The 19,202-nt window shown below is 56.5% G+C and overlaps 2 protein-coding genes across 10 annotated transcripts; one reads left to right on the top strand and one right to left on the bottom strand.

Moving 5' to 3' along the window:
- The first annotated feature begins 159 nt into the window (after positions 1 to 159).
- On the top strand, positions 160 to 13,448 carry IFFO1 (intermediate filament family orphan 1). Of its 9 annotated transcripts, none has more exons than XM_042991650.1 (10): positions 160 to 1,108; positions 5,069 to 5,129; positions 5,265 to 5,360; positions 6,042 to 6,182; positions 6,524 to 6,532; positions 7,169 to 7,350; positions 7,474 to 7,594; positions 7,859 to 7,954; positions 11,649 to 11,779; positions 12,343 to 13,448. In XM_042991650.1, exons 1-10 carry the CDS (start codon positions 336 to 338, stop codon positions 12,440 to 12,442), a joined length of 1,710 nt encoding a protein of 569 aa, XP_042847584.1. In that variant the 5' UTR covers positions 160 to 335; the 3' UTR covers positions 12,443 to 13,448. The 9 variants fall into 9 exon arrangements, with proteins under 9 accessions (XP_042847584.1, XP_042847581.1, XP_042847587.1 ...); XM_042991647.1 differs by having other exon boundaries at positions 164 to 1,108; positions 12,339 to 13,448; XM_042991653.1 differs by having other exon boundaries at positions 165 to 1,108; positions 6,527 to 6,532; positions 7,193 to 7,350; positions 12,339 to 13,448.
- Positions 13,449 to 14,559: 1,111 nt separating this feature from the next.
- Positions 14,560 to 18,775, bottom strand: GAPDH (glyceraldehyde-3-phosphate dehydrogenase). Its single transcript, NM_001290607.1, has 11 exons — positions 18,722 to 18,775; positions 18,427 to 18,467; positions 16,518 to 16,617; positions 16,328 to 16,434; positions 16,115 to 16,205; positions 15,890 to 16,005; positions 15,713 to 15,794; positions 15,330 to 15,481; positions 15,167 to 15,245; positions 14,882 to 15,063; positions 14,560 to 14,795 (listed from the first exon to the last, which is right to left on the bottom strand). The coding sequence occupies exons 2-11, from the start codon at positions 18,447 to 18,449 to the stop codon at positions 14,726 to 14,728; spliced, it is 1,002 nt and encodes a 333-aa protein (NP_001277536.1). The 5' UTR covers positions 18,450 to 18,467; positions 18,722 to 18,775; the 3' UTR covers positions 14,560 to 14,725.
- Positions 18,776 to 19,202: the final 427 nt, after the last annotated feature.

The raw sequence follows: 19,202 nt of genomic DNA, 5'->3' as shown, positions 1-19,202 counted from the left end.
GGGCAATAGGGATTTAGGGAGGATGGGCATCCTGCCACCAGAACCCAAGGAGTACTGAAGGGCCTGGATCTTATGCGTTTCTGCCACCCTGGCTGGATTGCAGGCGTGGACTGGGGTCCGCTCAGCCTCAGACCCGGAAAGGTCCAGGTGCCAGCCTCCAAGTGAACCTTTCATTGGCTTCTTCCCTGTCCTTCCCCGCCCCCCTGACCTCTGCCCCTCCCGCCGAGCTATCTGATTGGTTGCTCCGCGTCCGCCTGGCGCCTCATTGGCTCTTCTCCCTTGCCCTCCATCCCTGCTCCTGTAGCGGTCTCGGTCTCCCAGCAGAAGACGCAGCCATGAATCCGTTATTCGGCCCCAACCTCTTCCTCCTACAACAGGAGCAGCAGGGGCTGGCCGGACCGCTAGGGGAACCCCTGGGAGGAGACCACTTGGCCGGGGGAGGGGACGTGTCCCCGGCGCCGCTCGCCCCGGCCGGCCCGGCTGCCTACTCGCCGCCCGGGCCGGGCCCGGCGCCCCCCGCCGCCATGGCACTCCGCAACGACCTGGGCTCCAACATCAACGTGCTCAAGACCCTGAACCTCCGGTTCCGCTGCTTTCTGGCCAAGGTGCACGAGCTGGAGCGCCGCAACCGGCTGCTGGAGAAGCAGCTGCAGCAGGCGCTGGAGGAGGGTAAGCAGGGCCGGCGGGGCCTGGCTCGCCGCGACCAGGCCGTGCAGACCGGCTTCGTCAGCCCCATCCGGCCCCTGGGGCTGCCCCTCGGCGCCCGGCCGGCCGCCGTCTGCACCCAGTCGGCCCGGGTGCTGGGCTCGCCCGCGCGCTCGCCAGCCGGCCCCCTCGCGCCCTCCGCGGCCAGCCACTCGTCGCCCTCCACCTCCACCTCCACTTCCTACTCCTCGTCAGCCCGCTTCATGCCTGGCACCATCTGGTCTTTCTCTCACGCCCGCCGGCTCGGGCCGGGACTGGAGCCCACTCTGGTGCAAGGGCCTGGCCTGTCGTGGGTGCACCCCGACGGGGTGGGCGTCCAGATCGACACCATCACCCCCGAGATCCGTGCGCTCTACAACGTCCTGGCTAAAGTGAAGCGCGAGCGGGACGAGTACAAGCGGAGGTAGGGGACCGGGCAGGTGGGGACCGGGCTCAGTGTCATGCCACACATGGGGCCCGGACTAGGTGTGGGTCCAGGAGAGGAGAGCGTTGCGGCCCAAGAATCAGGGAGGAATAAAATGAGAGTAAAGTTCCTGCTGTGTAAGGAGGAGCTTGGAAGTATTTACACGGCATTGGATACAGGAAGACGGGAATCCACAGGGAATGCAGAAGTCGCACTCGTGACAGGAAGAAGGAGACTCGGAGCGGAGTGCTGTGGGGAATACATATTTTTCTTGTGGCTTTTCTTTCTGTCTCATCTAGACCGCAGTGTTTGGCTGCCCGTGTTCTGTGGGGTTGTATGAGATGTGAAAGGGTCTCGCATTTGAGAGGTCACATCTGGGGTAATACCAGTGTCAGCCCCCAGGGCACTTTTGTGATAGAAGCTCCAAGTACTGATCAAAAGGATAATCGCTTTCATTTGGGAGTCTACTGAAATTAGGAGGGGTGGTGAGGGAGGGGCTGCATCTCACAGTGGGCGATCCTACCCCTGCTCTGGGTTTCCCAAAGCAGTGTTGGTGGAAACTGGGTACCTACCTACTCAGTTCCATATGAAAGGCTCTGGGGCCTCAGAACATTGTGTGGAGTAAATAAAGGAAAGAAAAAAGAAAAGAAAAGAAAAAAAGGGAAAAAGGAGTTCCCTAGGGAAAGGGGGAAGGGACTGGTAGTTGTCCTAGGGCCATGGAGGCTGGGGGAATCTGTAAAAGCACAAAGAGCCAAAGAATGACGAAATGTGAGTAGAGCCAGCAGAGGAAGTAAGTGGGGAAAAGTTGAGAATATGGACACACCCTGCAAGTATAAGGCATCTGGAGGGCAGGCCCAGTGCTCCCTGAGGATGAGGATTTGGCTTTCTGCAGGGGACTGGCAGGGTAGCACAAGGGGCCAGGAGAAAGGATGTGATGCTAGCGCTGGATGTACAAGTGGATCCCTTAGAGGGTTGATAACCAGGCCATTAGTAAGGAGCACGAGCACAGCCAGCTCTTTGTAGACTTTGAGGGATGCCATGGTTGAGGAGGAGGATGACAGGTCAGAAGGAGGCTTTAGTTTGGGCGCCATCAGGTTTAACCTCTTAATCAGCTACTCTGACCCCTTGTGGACAGGCCTGGGAACTACCTTTGCAGTCCTGTGTTGCAGCTTGGTGTGGGCTGGGGCTTGGCTGAATGCTATGGGAAATTACCCCTGAGTCTGGGGGCAACCTTCAGGGGTCTGTAACCTGCTAAAGTCTAGCAGATCGCAGATCAGCAGGCTTTCTGAGGTTGAGTCCTGTCCTCATGCTGGCTTCCTTCGTTGTAGTCCATGTTATAAGTACCTTTGGGACTCTCAGGCCTCCTAAAGCCATCACGCAGATGCCACCCAAAACCAGCCTGCCCCTGCCCCCGCCCCTGCCCCTGCACAAGTTAATTAACACTGTCAGCAGCAGAACGGGGGCAGTTCTGGAATGCATCCATAACCACAGAAACAACTGCTGTTCTCCAGTATTTTTTTTTTTTTTCCTTAACTGAAAGAGTGTTTGTCCTTGGTCCAGCTGTCCAGGGCAGCAGAGAGTTATTCCTTGGGGACTGATGAGCTCATCGCTCTGCAGCATGCTGCTGTGCAGAGGGCCCCGCAGCTAGAGTTGTATGGTACGTGACACTGGCAGTTACTCATTCTTCCACCCCAGATCCTGTGCCCTCATTCTGTTCTCTTTAAAGCAACACTGTAGCTCCTGTCAGTAGCCCGGAAGTCATGGGTATAGCTTGAGCACTAAACTGGGAAGGAGCTGAAGCCTCCTGGGTTCTATTTTCAGTGCCCCTGCTGTGTGCAGCCTTGGGTGGATCTTTCTTTCCTGGCCTCAGTTTTTCTAGTGCAGGAATGGCCCCGGCTTCCTCACTTTGCTCCAGGATATAATTTATTTGGGAGAGAGGTCTTTAGTAAACAAAGAATACACGGAAATTGTTCAAATTCTACTCATGTCTAGGGGACCTTGTAAGTGAGATGAGATTTGAGTGGAGGTCGGAAGGAACCTATTTGTGGGAAAGTCTGGATGGAGAGCAAATAGGATTCTAGTAAGCATCCAGGGGGACCATGCGACTCTTGATCTTGGGGTCCTGAGTTTGAGCCCCATGTTGGGTGTAGAGATTATACTAAAAAATAATAAATTTTAAAGAATTCTAGTAACTTCTAGATGATTTATTTTCAGGTTTTTTGTGTGTGTTCTAAGACTGTGTTCATCCCAATCCTTCCCTAACTTCCTTACTTAAATTTCTACCTGAATTTGTCGCTTGCTACCCTTTCCCATGCATCTTGCCCAGGGCCATCGTCCCCTTGTGAGTCTTGCTTTCTTTCTCCAGGGACTCACAGGCTCAGGAGTATGAGGGTACTGCGTTCCATGCCTTCAGGTTGTAGATGGAGAACCACAGGCACAAAAAAGATAAAGTCTTATCTATGAAACTGTATAACTTGATGCCGCGAGGGCCCCTCACTGGCCCCGACTGTCTGAGAATGCCAGTGCAAAAGTGGGAAGGACATGGGGGCAGCAGGGAAGGGTGGACAGAGAGCCAAGAGGGCCCGGGGCTGGGCTGTGTGACGGGCCAGCAGGGTGGTGGCCAGGCTGGCCGCCTCTTCCCTGCCCATGCGGGAGGGGCAGCGGGTGATATAGAGGAGTTATTATTAGGAACACTGCAGTGCAGATGCGGGGGAGGAACAGGGAAGAGGCTGCAGGCGAACCCAGGGAGGAGAGGAGGAAGGAGGGTTGGGGGGGGAGGATGGAGGTGGGGAAGGGAGGATTGAGTCCCATGTCTGCAGAATCCACTCTCTTGGGCTTTCATTTTTCTTGCCGTCCTCTTTGAGACTTTAGCCATGTTTCTGATACTGCGGTTTCTCTCGTGATATCATCCCTTCCTTTCTCACACTGGAAGAAGCGGCAGGCACTGAGAGTCTGTGTGAACGGGGTCTGAGAAGTTCCGCCATCCCGGCCACCCTCGCAGGGTCCCAAAACCCTAAGCAGGGCCATGGCCGCCTCCACTGCCCTTTCACCTTGGCGATGCCAGGGCCTGTGCGCTGGCTCACCGTGGACTCACATTGAGTGAAAAACCTAGCCCCGGGCAGCCAACCCTGCCTGCAGCCAAGGGTGTCTTTTAGCCACTTGGGGTTCTAGTCTCGGAATTCTAGAGCCTAGGAGATGCTGCTTCTGGTTCCCAGCCACTGTAGAGCGAGGCGCTTTTTCATTCTCTGATCTCCCTGTCCCTCCAGGTTTGGGTGCCTGGGAACTCCAGGCTCCTGCTTCCCACAGGTTTCTTGCTTCAGCGCCAGCCCGGTCTCCTCTCTACGGCTCACTTCCACAGGTCCTGGGTGGGCGGTTTCTGGAGCTTGTGGGGGACGGACTTTGAGCGTCTCCTACCAGGCTCTTGACCAACTCTGTTGATGTGGTGTGTGTCCTGCAGCTGCTTCTCCAGGGTTAAATGGCACCACAAGAGGCAGGGCAGCGGGCTAGAGGAGCCCTGGTCTGGTGCAGGCAGGAGGCGGGAGACCGGATCTGTGCCACTGAAGGTGGGGGACCGGGCTGGTGGGCCTGGTGGTCTGGTGCGGGCAGGACAGGGGAGGAGGCCAGCCAGGCAGCTGGTGGGGCTGGGGCCTGAGGGGACGGGCACCATGAGAGAGCACAGTGGCAGCAGTTGCTCTTAAATACAGTTCCTGGGGCGCGGCCCAGAGGTTCCGGGAAGGCAGCTGGCCGACTCGCACTTGCCAGGAAGTGTGGAGCCACCGGACAGCTGTGGCTGGCCACCCGCTGGCTGGCCAGACGTGACTGCCCACAGCCCCGGTGCATCTAGGGCACCAGACCTAGAGTCAGGGAGAGGCCTGAGCCAGAGGGGTGGGGAGCAGGGAGCTGCTGGGGCGGGGTGGGACTCTGCACCCACGTTCCCTCCCTGCCCCCCATGTCTGCCAGGTGGGAAGAGGAGTACACTGTGCGGATACAGCTGCAGGAGCGAGTGAACGAGCTGCAGGAGGTGAGGGCCGCCCCCCCCCCACCAGCACCCTCAGCCCCCTGCTGCCCCCCGACCCCCGCCCTTCCTTGTCCTCATCTGCCTCCTACCTCGGCAGCGCCAGCGCCGCTAATGGCGGGGCTTTCTCCCTGACTGCAGGAAGCCCAAGAGGCTGACGCCTGCCAGGAGGAGCTAGCGATGAAGGTGGAGCAGTTGAAAGCGGAGCTAGTGGTCTTCAAGGGGCTCATGAGCAATGTGAGTGCAGCCACCGCACCCCAAAACCTGCCAGAGCAGGCGGGCCCTTCGAGTTTGGGCTGGTTGACTTCCTGGTCACTGCCGCCGCCTGGTGTGCCGTGCCTCTCCCTCTGCCTGCCCCCCACCCCACCCTCATTCAGGAGGGAGAGAAGGAACAGAAGTCCCAGTGTCGTGTCTGAGAGGCAGCGTGGTCTCCCTCATTTCTAGAGGTGATTAAGCAGTTAGTTAAGAGGCCAGATGCCGGCTCTGAAAGCTGCTAGCAGTGTGGCCGTGGTGAGTCTCCCCACCGCTCTGCCTGTGTCCTCTGTGGAATGGGCGAGGCAAGGCGCGTGCCCATGAAGACATACTCTTCTTAGCACCATGCTGGCACAGACGTAATGCTGAAGTGTCAGCCGTTCTTCTTTCTCCACTCTTGTAACTGCCACTGGCCTCTCTCTCTGGCAGCGTAAGTTCTGGGAGGGAGCCCCTGCACGTCCCGGGCCACCGTGTCCAGGGCTCCTCCCGCCCGTGCGAACAGCGCGCCAGCTGCATGAGCAGCCCACGAGTGCCGGGGGAGGGCGTCCAGGAGGAGGGGTCAGCGGTGATATGTGACTGGAAGGGTGAGGGTCTTGCCAGGGCCCTTATTGGTCCTTGTCCGGAGTGCTGGCTGCCTCCTCACCGCTCCCTGCGTTCCCCGGACAGAACCTGTCTGAGCTGGACACAAAGATCCAGGAAAAGGCCATGAAGGTAGATATGGACATCTGTCGCCGCATCGACATCACCGCCAAACTATGCGACGTGGCTCAGCAGCGCAACTGTGAGGACATGATCAAGATGTTCCAGGTGAGGGCACTGGGCTGCCCGCAGGCCCCGGGACGAGGGCAGGCCTTGGCCCCAGACACCCTGCCCACACCTCCCCGGTGCCTGAGCTCCTCAGGAGAGGGTGGGGGCAGGCCGTGAACCTTGCATCATTGCTGGCTGGGAGCCAGGCCCTGCCCTCCTTCTTGGAGGACCTTACCTCGGCCCCCCGGGGCCCTTGGTGGGACGAGGCTTGGGGGGCAAGGAACAGCCTCTGAAAGAGAAGGTTTGGAAGCGTCTCTAACACCGTCTCTCCCCTCCCTCTCTCTCTCCTCTGTCCATCTCCTCTCCTCTCTTTCTTTCATCTTTTCTTGCTTTCTCCACAGAAGAAGCTGGTTAGTTTTGCTCTCATGCAAGCTTTTTAATGTCCCAGTCCCAGTTTCTAAACCACCCAGGCCTCGGCCGTCAGTTTTGACCCGCTGGGCTTTTCGGCACAGATTTCTTTTCCTGTCTCTGTTTTCCTTGCCCTTCCCCCCTTTACTCTACCTCGTGCCCTCTTTGCTTCATTTCTATCCCTTCTGCGGCTTTCCAGATCTGGATATATGATTCAGGTTCTCCTTTGTCTACACCGCGTCCTCCTCTTCCTTGCAGCCAAAAACTTTCCTTTTAGTTTGGTCATTTCATTAGAAAGACCTTTTTTTTTTTTTTTTTTTTTTTTTTTTAGAAAACAAATCCTCTGTAGCCATTATGCACATCATAGCGTGGTCACAACAGGCCATTTCTCCCCTGATCTTACCACCCTATTTTCTGTTTCTTCTTTTTCTTCCTTCTCAGTCTGCAGCCCTGTCCCCATCTGTGTCTGTCTGCCTGTCTCTCGGTAACTCTGGTGTCTGTTCCTGTCGTTGTAACTGTGTCTTCTCTCTCTGTCCACCCCGCCCTCCCGCTGGTTCACGCTTCTCCCCTCCCACCCGCCCCACCCCTGCCGGCGCCCACCCGCCCTTCTCCTCATGCACCCGGCCTCGTCTCTGTAGTCTCTGCACTTGTCTCCCATTAAGGTCCCATCCATGGGGGGGCGGAAGCGGGAGCGCAAGGCTGCCATCGAGGAGGACACCTCCCTGTCGGAGAGTGACGGGCCCCGCCAGCCCGATGGGGATGAGGAGGAGAGCACAGCCCTCAGCATCAACGAGGAGATGCAGCGCATGCTCAACCAGCTGTGAGTCCCGAGTCCTCCAGGCCCACGTCAGCAGCCCCCCAGAGGCCGGAGCTCCCCGACAGTGGCCCTCCGCCCGCAGGAAGGCCCCGCCCCCCCTCTTGACAGCGGGTTCCCTGTCTCTAGGAGGGAGTATGATTTTGAGGACGACTGTGACAGCCTGACTTGGGAGGAGACTGAGGAGACCCTGCTGCTTTGGGAGGATTTCTCAGGCTATGCCATGGCAGCCGCAGAGGCGCAGGGAGAGGTAACGGCCCCTCCCGGCCTCAGGGCCCCGCCAGTCCTGCCCCCCAGCTGGATGCCCCGTCCCCCCCTCCCCTCCCTGCACTCCTTGCTGCTTTCCCTCTGTGGCCTCCATCCTGTACCTGCCTCTCCCGTCTTCCTTCTTCCTTCTCTCGGCTTTCAGCAGCTTCCTTTAACCAGACTCTCTCTCTCTCCCCTGCCTCGCCCCTGTGGAATGCCCCCACCACCCTCCCCATTGGCCTCTCCCTTGCTTCCCTTTCCGCTTCAGCAGCAGGAAGACAGTTTGGAGAAGGTGATCAAAGATACCGAGTCCCTGTTCAAAACCCGGGAAAAAGAATATCAGGAAACCATTGACCAAATAGAGGTAAGACTGGCGTTGAAGCCGAGGCCCACGGGTGGCCCGTGGGTTGTGAGCGGGGCGGCGGGACCCCAGACACCAGGCCTTCCCCCTTTCTTTTGTGGGGGTGGAACCTTAAGACCTCAGGTTCTCCAGGGAGGAGGACGGATGTGGGCTCCGATCTCAGCCCTGTCACCTACTTTCTACCACTCCAACTTCTAACAGGCTGCTTATGGTCTCTCAGCCTGTTTTCGTTGTCACGCGGGACGTTTTTTTTTTTTTTTTTAAGCTTAGTTATTTTGAGAGAGAGACAGAGAGAGTGAGTGGGGAGGGGCAGAGAGAGAGAGGGAGATACAGAATCCCAACCAGGCTCCTCACTGCTAGTGCAGAGCCCGGTTCGGGGCTTGAACTCACAGACCGTGAGATCATGACCCAAAAGGAAATCAAGAGTCAGATGCTTAACTGACTGAGCCACCCAGGTGCCCCTCAAGTGGGATCTTGATCGTACCTTCCTCACAGGGTTGTTTGAAGATCAAATGAAATGATGCACACGTAGAGCTGAGGGCAGTGTCTGTCTCCTAGTAAGCGTGCCGCATGGCAGCTTTATTAGTATTATCACTCCTGGTGGTGTGATAGTGGAATCCTCTAAGTGAACTTGAACTTTGGTGATTCTTCAGTTCAGCCTTTCAGCTGATGGAGGAACCTCCGTTGTCATTCCCTAGCCTGGAAGATCCTTCTCGGGATGGCAAGGGAAGCGGGTGCTCTTAGACGCTAGGTCTGCAGGGCTGTGGCAGTTTGTGGCACCCTGGGTGGCGGGGCTGAGGGGAGGGGGCTGGCTGCGGATCCTGGGTGCCCTCCTGCTCGTGGAGAGGACCCTTCCCTGGCCCTGAGCGCTCCTGCTTGGGGAAGACGCATGTGGGCCTCTGTAACTCTTGGCCTCTCTTCAAGCCCACATAGCACATTTATACCCTTGCTTGTCTCACGCCGCCCGCATTTTGAGATGGAAGTTGACAGATGATTCTCCTACATGCTCATCCTCCCAACACACATCAAGTGGTCCTGCTCCTTTAAGCCAGCCTGTTTTTGTTGCTTGCCCAGGCAGACGGATGCTAAGTTTTAAAGGCGCAGCTAGGTTTCTGTTCTCTGTTGAGTAGAGGGGAAGGGAGAGTCGCTCTCTGCTCGCTCCTTGACAGCCATGTCACAGTCTTCCTCTTTTCTCGCAGCAGATTGGCGTTAGGAGAGGTGTTGGGAGAGCTGACAGGGGGCTTTGGGTGCAGTGCTGACCCTGGTGACCCATCCTGGGGTCACTGGCATAGATGCAAGGAGCATTTCCCATTGTCGGTGGTAAAGCCAAGGCCCAGGTGGAGGTTGGGAGGGAGTTCATCCTTCCTCTCCATCTAGTCCCAGCCCTACCCTGTCTCTGGCCACACAGTGAGTCTGCAGTTTTCAGTGGAGGCTGTTAGATGCCTCCCAACTGTGGTGCTGCCTCTCCTCACCCCTGCTTTAAAATTTAAAAAAAAAAAAAAAATTTTTTTTAATGTTTATTCATTTTTGAGAAACAGCGCATGAGCAGGGGAAGGCAGAGACAGAGGGAGACACAGGGTCCAAAGCAGGCTCCAGGCTCTAAACTGTCAGCACAGAGCCCGACGCGGGGCTAGGACTCATGAACTGCGAGATCATGACCTGAGAGGAAGTCAGACGCCCAACCGACTGAGCCATCCAGGCGCCCCTCCTCAACCCTGCTTTAAATGCATGAAGTAAGGGCATACGTACAGATATGTACAGACAGCTGGTGGTCCTAGCCTTGTCTTTGGATAGAATATAATTCCTTCATTTCTTTCTTTCCTGTCCTGGTGAGTGCTGGGCTCCGGAAGCTAGCCCCTTCCCCTGCTGCTCTCCTTAGCTGGAGAAATTGGGGTGTAGGTGGCAGCCAATCTGGGCAAGAGCTGGTGACATCATGCCTTCCTGCACTGAGCGCGCCCTGCTGCTCTGGAACCAGGGCCGCCATCCGAGCTGTACTCACTAGGCTTCTGACCCACCCAGGCCATCATCTCTTCTCTCCGGTCCTGTGACCCATTTACTTCTTCCTCCCAGTTCCCATCCTCTCCCTGTCCAGTTTGGATTAGTTCTGGGTGGTTTCCTCTATCCAATTCAGATTATTCACGGGTAGTTTCCTACCCTTTCTCTTTGCTCTCAGGCAGTCAAGCAGGTTACTTCCAAGCTGTTTTATTCTGCCTCTCTGTTTGGCCCCTGTCCTTTGTACCCCAAACAAAGAGAGGCAGCAGATTGTCTCTGGCCCAGATCTTTTCCACATCACCCCTCCTCTCAGCTCTACCTCAAAGCCTGTGGCAGAATCTGGCTCGGAGGGAGTTCGTATTTCCTTGATTCTGAGCCCACCTTTTCCCACATGTAACATTTCTTAAACCGGGATACATCTTATACGCAGTAGGACATTGGGTGTGGCAGAAGTCTTTCTGTTGGACTCTGAGAACTGCCCACTCAGGAGACTAGAGTGATAAGAGGAGGATTGAGCCTCTTTCAACAGTACGAGGCAGGTCCCCTCCTTTGTGCCATGAGGCTTGTGGTTACTTCAAAAAGGCTCACTAAGTAATTTCCCATCTTGGGGCTGGGCACATGCAGAGATGAGTAAGACCTGGGGCTGGGAGCGGGGGTGCCTGAGGTGGTTCAGTTGGTTGAGCTTCTGACTTTGACTCAGGTTGTGATCTTGAGGTTCGTGAGTTCAAGCCCCTCATGGGGCTCACTGCTGTCAGCACGGAACCCACTTCAGATCCTCTGTCCCCCTTTCTCTCTGCCCCCTCCCCCGCTTGTGCTCTCTCTCTCTGAAAAATAAACATTAAAAAAATAAAAATGGAGGCGCCTGGGTGGCTCAGTTGGTTGAGCTTCTGATTTCGGCTCAGGTCATGATCTTGTGGTTTGTGGGTTCGAGCCCCGTGTAGGGCTCTGTGCTGACAGCTCGGAGCCTGGAGCCTGCTTCAGATTCTGTGTCTCCTTCTCTCTTGCCCTTCCCCCACTTGTGCTCTCTCTCTGTTTATGAAAAATAAAATTAAAAAATTTTAAAAAGGCCTGTGGCCACCTTCTAGGAGCACCCAAATTAGTGAGGGAGACAGACTGGGTGCAGCATTGTATTGGGCCTGCAGGAAGCCCAGGGAGGGAGCAAGGCCGTGCACAGATAGCCACCCTGGGCTCTCTGTCCTGCCCACACTTAGGTTCCTCTTGTCAGTGAAGGTCTGTTGCAAGAATGCAGGCCTGTAGCAGAGACCTCTGCCTTCCTCTGTAGGCAAAGATCCCCAGCAAAACTAAAAGGAATGATGGTATATTGGTGCCTTCTGGCTTGATCGGACTTTTTTATTTAAAAAAAAAAAAGTTTATTTATTTTTGAGAGAGAGAGAGAGAGACATGGAGCAGGGGAAGGGCAGAAAGAGGGAGGCAGAGGATATGAAGCAGGCTCCTCGCTGTGAGCACAGAGCCCAGTGCTGGGCTTGAGCTCACGAACCGTGAGATCATGACCTGAGCCAAAGTTAAGAGTCAGCCGCTTCGCCGACTCAGGCACCCAGGCGCCAGCATCTGACTTATTTTGAAATCTGAGCCTTCACCCGTGGCCACCTGGGCCCCATGCCTGGTGCTCTTGGTGTGTTAGCCCCTGGGGGTTAGGGGCAGGGGCACTGCTGACCTGGATGGTCTCGTCCTGCGCCTGCCACAGCTGGAGCTGGCCACGGCCAAGAATGACATGAACCGGCACTTGCACGAGTACATGGAGATGTGCAGCATGAAGCGGGGCTTGGACGTGCAGATGGAGACCTGCCGTCGGCTAATCACCCAGTCTGGAGACCGGTGAGGACCTCCCCCTGGAGTGTGGGGCGCGGCCCGCCTTCTGTGTCCTCCTCCAAGGGTGCATGCACCAGAGGCCGTTGGTGGGCAAGCCCTGAGGACCCCGTAGCTAAAAACCGGCAAGGAACAGAAGGGGCATGGGGGCAGTTTTTTATTGAAAGCCAGGCCCACAGTTCGTGCATCTCTCTGTGAGTTAAACCCCAACAAAAAAGTAAGTTCTAAAAAGTCACAAAAATACTACAGAGAGACACAAAGCTGGGGCCATCAAGTCTGCACTCGGGCTCAGACAACATCTCTCATACTGCGATTTGAGATATTTCTGAACTCTGAGCCTCCCAGGATAAAGACAGGGACCATATCCCCCATCAGGGTGGGGCAGGAGGGATTTCCCTCTCCCTTCCCCACTGCCCTCACCCTGCATCCACCCTCACCCCTGTGGCCCTCCTGCCCTTGCCTGAGATGGCATTCACTGGCCTGCCAGAGAGTAAGGCCATGGGAGAGGAATGCCAGTGTCATCAGGATTCCTCCCTGCCCCAAGGTGACAACTGGTGTTTTTTTCTAGAAAGTCTCCTGCTTTCACTGCGGTCCCGCTTAGCGACCCGCCGCCGCCGCCGCCAAGCGAGACTGAGGACTCCGATCGCGATGTCTCATCTGATAGCTCCATGAGATAGGGACCTACCTCCAGCCCGGTGGCCTGGGGCCCCACCCTGCCGGGAACTCACAGAGGCAGAGGGGTGGGGGGTTCACAGAAGGGGAACGCCATCTGTCCCGCCGCACCAAGCCTCGCCCCTGGGGACTGGGGCGCTCCTCCCTCGGGCTTCCTGCCTTAGTCCTTGGCCTTCAGGGTTCTGAGGTGTCTGGAGCGAGGCTCAGCCTGCCCTTCCCAGGTGACTCCCACCACAGCTGGGGCTCTCCTGCCTTCACGCGTGGGCGTCTGCTACTTCTCATCTTTAAAATGCTGCCAGAGCGATCGTGGCCCCTTACTTTCTCCATTGAGTAAGGAATGTGATTGTCAGATCTTCCTTCCATCTCTGAGGCCTCGAGCCAGCTTACTGTCTTTGATTCTGTACTGGTGCTAACTGGCCCAGGCACTGGTATGAAGTGGATTAGGCTGGTCCTTCCAGGGCTTGTGCAACACACATGCAGTGGGAGAGGGCTTCCCTCCAAGGTGCAGGTGGAGGGAGGCGGGACCAGGCAGGGCGCTCTGTCCCCCCTTGCGTTGTCATCCACCCGTGGATGGCAGTGATGGGGCTGTGACCCGTCCTTTATGGAAGTGCCATGCATTGAAGGGGCCTCCGGTCTAGGCGGCTTCTGGATCCGACTGGGTGCAGTACCGTGGAGGGAGATGGAAGTTTCCCAGTCAATGCTGAGTGGCAGAGAAAAAGGTGAAGCTACTTGTATGTGTGTGTGCATGTGTGTGTGTGTGTGTGTGTGTGTGTGTACGTGTGCTCAGGGTCTCAGTTTCTTCAAGTATCAGCTGAAGATGTGCCTCCTCCGTGCCTGTCATACACTGAGAGCAGCAGGCTGAGATGTCCTGGACTTGGAAAAGCTTGGGAGAAACTGGAGAGCCGTGAATGCGGACACGTCAGCATAACTGCCTGAGGGAAGCTGTGCTGAGCGGACATTTGAATGGAGTCTTTAATAATAATGAAACTGGCGAGTATTTATTGAACACTTCTGTGTCACTGTTTCAAGCACTTTCTGGTAGTAGCTACACCATCCCCTCTGTGAGGCACACACTGGTTTTCCTCACTCAACATACGAGCAGGTGCAAAGGAAGGCACCTGGAGGTGGTAGGTAACTTGCCCAAGTTGAACAAGTGGCAGAGGCCCTGGACCACAGTTTGTGCGTTTAACCCTCTGTTATACCTCAACAAAAAAGTTTTAAAAAGTCACAAAAAATACTAGAGAGACACAAGCTGGGGCCAAGTCTGGTTCTGGGCCCAGAACCAGGGCCTCTGCCCACATGGCTGGTGCCAGCCCGTGTCTCTGCCCACGAGGAGTCCTCACCCACAGGTGACGGCATTAATCCTCTTAACACCGCCCCGAGGATGCTGGCGGTGGGCATTACCCCTTTTCCTGATCATTTGCTGCACAGTGCTGTGCATTTATGTAGCCGACCGAACATAATCCTTCCGGAAAACCTTTAGGGGCTGGGTGTAGCGGATCACTTTGCAGATGAGTAACTAGGGCACACAAAAGTAAATAATTTACTCAAGACCTTACATCTGTGAGGCAGGGTGGAATTTGCACCCTGGCGGTTCGACTGTAGTCCATGTTGCTAGGCCTCTGCTTCCGAGTGACCAGGTAACCAGCCAAGGCCAAGAGGACTTGGTAGCCCAATTCCTAAGCCCTGACTTCCTGTGCCAGTGTTTCTCCTCCAGGGGGCGGCAGACAGAATAGCTTTCAGACAGAGGAAGCCAGGTGACCCAGTGACAAAACAGCCTTGTCCTCTGAAGTGGACGTGCCCCATCACATAGCACCTAGAAGCCTTGGAGGGAAACTAAGCCAAAGTGAAGACAGACTGGTCTTCAAATTAGTGAGTGCCCATGCACATATGCTTTTGTAAGGCCTGCTTTCAGTCGGGCCCAGGACCTACAGTGGAGTTTTAGGTCTGGCTGGGGTATGCTGGGCCTTTCTTGGGTACTTGCAGCAAGGTCTATTTCTCTTTGGCACCAGCCTAGCTCCCCTCCCGTTTATCCCAGACCCTGGAAAAATCTAAAAAACAAGACAAAACCCACAAGAGTTGGTTGGATACAGTATACTTTATTGATGGTACATGATAAGGTAGGGCTCCCCAAGCCCCTCCCCTTCTTCAGGGGGTCTGGGATGGAAACTGGAGGTCAGGAGATTCTCAAGTGTGTTGGGTGATGAACGGGGGCAAGGACTCCCCAGCAGCTGAGGGCCTCTCTCTTCTTCCTCTTGCTGGGGCTGGTGGTCCAGGGGGCTCTTACTCCTTGGAGGCCATGTGGACCATAAGGTCCACCACCCGGTTGCTATAGCCAAATTCATTGTCATACCTGAAAGAGGATCAAGAGTTCAGGCCTATTTTCATGAACCGGCCACCAGAGGGCGCCACACCCCCAACCACACCCCAGCAGCATACCAGGAAATGAGCTTGACAAAGTGGTCATTGAGTGCAATGCCAGCCCCAGCGTCGAAGGTGGAAGAGTGGGTGTCACTGTTAAAGTCGCAGGAGACAACCTGGTCCTCAGTGTAGCCCAGGATGCCCTTGAGGGGGCCCTCTGATGCCTGCTTCACCACCTTCTTGATGTCATCGTATTTGGCCTAAAAAGGTAAAAACGAGATGGTTATTCAAGTTCCAATCTTGCTGTTTTTTACCCAAGACACAAACCCTGAGCCCACGAAACCTTTTCCAACTCCTACTTACAGCTTTCTCCAGGCGGCAGGTCAGATCCACGACGGACACATTGGGGGTGGGGACACGGAAGGCCATGCCAGTGAGCTTCCTGCAGACAGCAGGCAAAGCAGGGTCAGTACTGCTCCTCCCGGTTCCACAGACCCCCAGGGCAGAGAACAGCAAGGAACCTCACCCATTCAGCTCAGGGATGACCTTGCCCACAGCCTTGGCAGCGCCAGTAGAAGCAGGGATGATGTTCTGGGCAGCCCCTCGGCCATCACGCCACATCTTCCCAGAGGGGCCATCCACGGTCTTCTGGGTGGCGGTGATGGCGTGGACTGTGGTCTGCAAGCATGGAGGAGGGAGTGAAGGCCCGCACAGCACCCCTAAAGTCATCTACCCCTTGACCCCCTCCTCCCCCGGGAAGACTTGAGACAGTGAGTCTACCTGAGCCAGTCCCTCGGAACCCCCAATGCCCCATGGTCCCCACATCCCAGGGCCACATTCGAAGAAGGGAAGAGGATCTAGCCCTGGGTGAGAAATAAACACACTGGGCACTTTCCCCATCACCCGTACCATGAGTCCCTCCACGATGCCGAAGTGGTCATGGATGACCTTGGCCAGAGGGGCCAGGCAGTTGGTGGTGCAGGAGGCATTGCTGAAAAGAGGGAGGCAGGTCAAGGCAAGAACACGTCCACCTGGCAACACACAGTACCATCTAACCACCTCCCCACTCCCCTCTCCCCTGCTCACCTGACAATCTTGAGAGAGTTGTCATACTTCTCATGGTTCACACCCATCACAAACATGGGGGCATCAGCAGAAGGGGCAGAGATGATGACCCTCTTGGCCCCACCCTTCAAGTGAGCCTGTGGTAGAGTAATCATCATGATCCACACTCTCCCTCTCCTCAAGGGTTCCCCATCATTCCCGCTATACCAAACCCCACCCCCCATCTTTACTCTCCCTGCCACTCACCCCAGCCTTCTCCATGGTGGTGAAGACCCCAGTAGACTCCACAACATACTCAGCACCAGCATCACCCCATTTGATGTTGGCGGGATCTCGCCTATAAATGGAGACAAGCCGAAAGCTCAGGGACGTGGGGTACCATGTACCACGCAAGGTTGTCAGCCCATCCTAGTAACTCCCTCAAAGCAAATTCCACCCTGTTCTGTCTTCTACACTTACTCCTGGAAGATGGTGATGGGCTTTCCATTGATGACAAGTTTCCCGTTCTCAGCCTTGACTGTGCCGTGGAATTTGCCGTGGGTGGAATCGTACTGGAACATGTAGACCTGGAGGGACAAGTGAGGGCCATCAAGCGGCTGCGCTTCAGCCAGGCTCTGCTCCCTACACCAGCTGTGGGGACAGCACTCACCATGTAGTTGAGGTCAATGAAGGGGTCATTGATGGCGACAATGTCCACTTTGCCAGAGTTAAAAGCAGCCCTGGTGACCAGGCGCCCAATACGGCCAAATCTGGTAAAGACAAGAGGCGAGAAGGAATGAAAAAGGGGTAGAGAATTCTCCCAAGCATGGAAACAGCCCTAGACCAACCCATCCTCTTCCAGAGGTTAGAAGATGGCACTTCCCTCCAGAAAAGTCCAAGAGGTCTAATTTTATCTTTCTTGAGCAACTCTGCCAGGACAGCCTGGCCAGAAAGTGAAGCCTGCCCAAGAAGTGATTAGGTTCAGAGACTGGCCCAACTCCCTAGTCATTACAAGTCCTGCAAAGGAGCAATGGCCATGCAGAGCTCTGCTCTGGCCGCCCCCGCAGTCTGGACACATGCCTGGCACATGGCATTTATCTCCCCCACTATTTGTGCCCTCCCTGGGAATGCTTGTTCCCTGTCTGGCCCAGCATCAGGATACACCCTCCAGGGAGCAAAGAGTTGCATACTTAGCATCACCAAGTTCAAAGGGCAAGAGTAAAGGTCAGAAGTTAACTGGAAGGGGAAAGCCCATCTCTTCCTCCAAAACAAAGAGAAGGGGAAAAAGGAATGCTTCTCAACCCCCTGATCTGTGGGCTCTAGTTTGCTAAGCCACTTGTCCCTGCAAGCCCTCTTCCAAAAATCAGGAGTGGGAGCGACAGATGTGTGTGTGTGTGGGGTGGGTGGGGGCAAAAAGAGTAGTAGCCCAGGCCCCAAGCTGCAGAAAGGTCAGGCAGCTATATTTAACCCCAGATTAGAGTGGAGAGGGGATCTGATTTCTGGAAGATGGAACGGGGAGAAGGGCAGGATTCCCAAGGCTCACAGACACCTAATCCTCCCAGTGACCTTTATAGCCTGGCCTTTAGGGTTGGGTCAGCTCTAGGTATGGATGGAAGAAAGGAGCCTCGAGGAGAGCCAGTGTGATGAAAGGGGCTGCTGCTACAGAAGCCATTTTGTAGTGGAAAATTTCTGCCCATGACTCAGCTCCCCCAACATGGCACTAAGCTGCAGCTACCACACCTCTCCGGAAAAGGGGGGAGGAAAAAAAAAAGACACAAGAGGACTCCCCTAAACCCATGTTTGATTCATCAGAGAATCGTCTAGAAGAAGCATCGCTGAGGGGAAATTTGATTGGCAGCTTAAGGGATGGTCTCCGGTTAGAGTTCTCAAGTCCAGCTCTTTTAAGAGCAAGACCGAGGGAAGCCTTGCCTCACCTGGTTTACGGGATAAAGGCGACTCCACCCCACCCAGGCAGGATCAGGAGGGTTAGTCATAGGCGAGGAAGGAGGAACAGTGAAGAGCTAAGTAAGGTTGCCTAACGGTGGTTCATTCACTTCCTTCCCTGTTGCAACATGGCGGCCGGGTTCCCGCAAACGGGCCCTCCCAGCGGGCTCTGCACCCAGCTCAGCCCCGGGCACCCCGGTAGGTGGGGAGGCCGCGGGCCGGTGGGGGAGGGGCTCCTTCCCGGCACGTGACCCCGCAGGGCGCGAAAGCAAAGAAAGAAGCCCCAGCTGGGGATTAAAGGGATGGGTCCTATGCCGGGAGGGGGGCGCTCTCGTCTACCGGAGGCAGGTGGGGCGGAGGGCTGCGGGCGGCTCGCGTCCGCGGGGGCGGCACTGCATGAGGAGCCACAGCTTGGGGGAGGGTGGCCCACGCGGCTCTTTAAGACGGGAGCCTTGGCCAGGTCAGAGCGCCGACCTTGAGTTCTCCTTGGGGGTGGGGGTGGGGGTGGGGGGGTAGGACCACCGCACCCACGTCCCTCACGCGCTTGCGAAGACTAAGCGGGGCAATGCCCGCAGTAGAGGTTCGCCCGGGGCCGCGGGACTCGATGCCCCACCCTACCCTACCCCCTAACTCACCCGTTGACTCCGACCTTCACCATCCTGTCTCGGGGACGCGGCTGCGGGCAGAGAAAAGCGACCATTAGAGCGCGGGGGCGGGCGGCGGCTGCAGCCCAGCAGCTGCCCGCCCCTCCCCCAGGCCTCCATTCCCAACCCGCGCTCGGGCACGTCCGTCTTCCCGCCCCTGCAATGCGGGGGCCCGACCGCGCGGCCCACCCCCTGCCCGCGAGCGCTCCCGGCCCCCTTCCGAGCCGTGCCCGAGCCTCCCGTGGCTCCCCTCAGCCTAGCTTTGCCTGGCTTTGCCTGGCTCTACCTGGCACTGCACCAGAAGATGCGGCTGTCTGTCGAACGGGGAGGAGCAGAGAGCACCGGCGGAGGCTGCAGTCTCAATTTATAGCGGCGGGGCGTGGCGGGGAAAAGAGGGGGTGCGGGCCCCGCCTCCCGCTGGCTTGCCCAGTCACGGCCCAAGGGCGCAGAGGCCTGAGCTACGTGCGCCCGTAAAGCCGTGAGTAGCAGGGCCCGATTTTTTTTTTTTTTTTTTTTTTTTTGGTCAAGTGTGCACGCACCGAGCATGTGGGCTAGGGACAGAGTGGGGGGGAGGGGACCGAGACGGGCCCAGTGGAGCCAGGGATCGCTGATGGCACCTAGGGCAGCCCTGTGGGCATGCAACAAGCTGTGGACTCCAGGGCTGGCCTCCCGGTGACAACGGAAGACCTCCGGGAGCCAGGACAGCTGCACATATGAAACGGGAGGACTTTGGGAGCTTGTGGGATGGGGAGTTGGGGCCAGAGACG

Source organism: Panthera tigris, chromosome B4, assembly GCF_018350195.1.
Source record: "Panthera tigris isolate Pti1 chromosome B4, P.tigris_Pti1_mat1.1, whole genome shotgun sequence".
NCBI classification, from domain to species: Eukaryota; Metazoa; Chordata; class Mammalia; order Carnivora; family Felidae; genus Panthera; species Panthera tigris.
The sequence above is the reverse complement of the archived record's forward strand: the minus strand, read 5'-3'. Positions and strand labels throughout refer to the sequence as shown.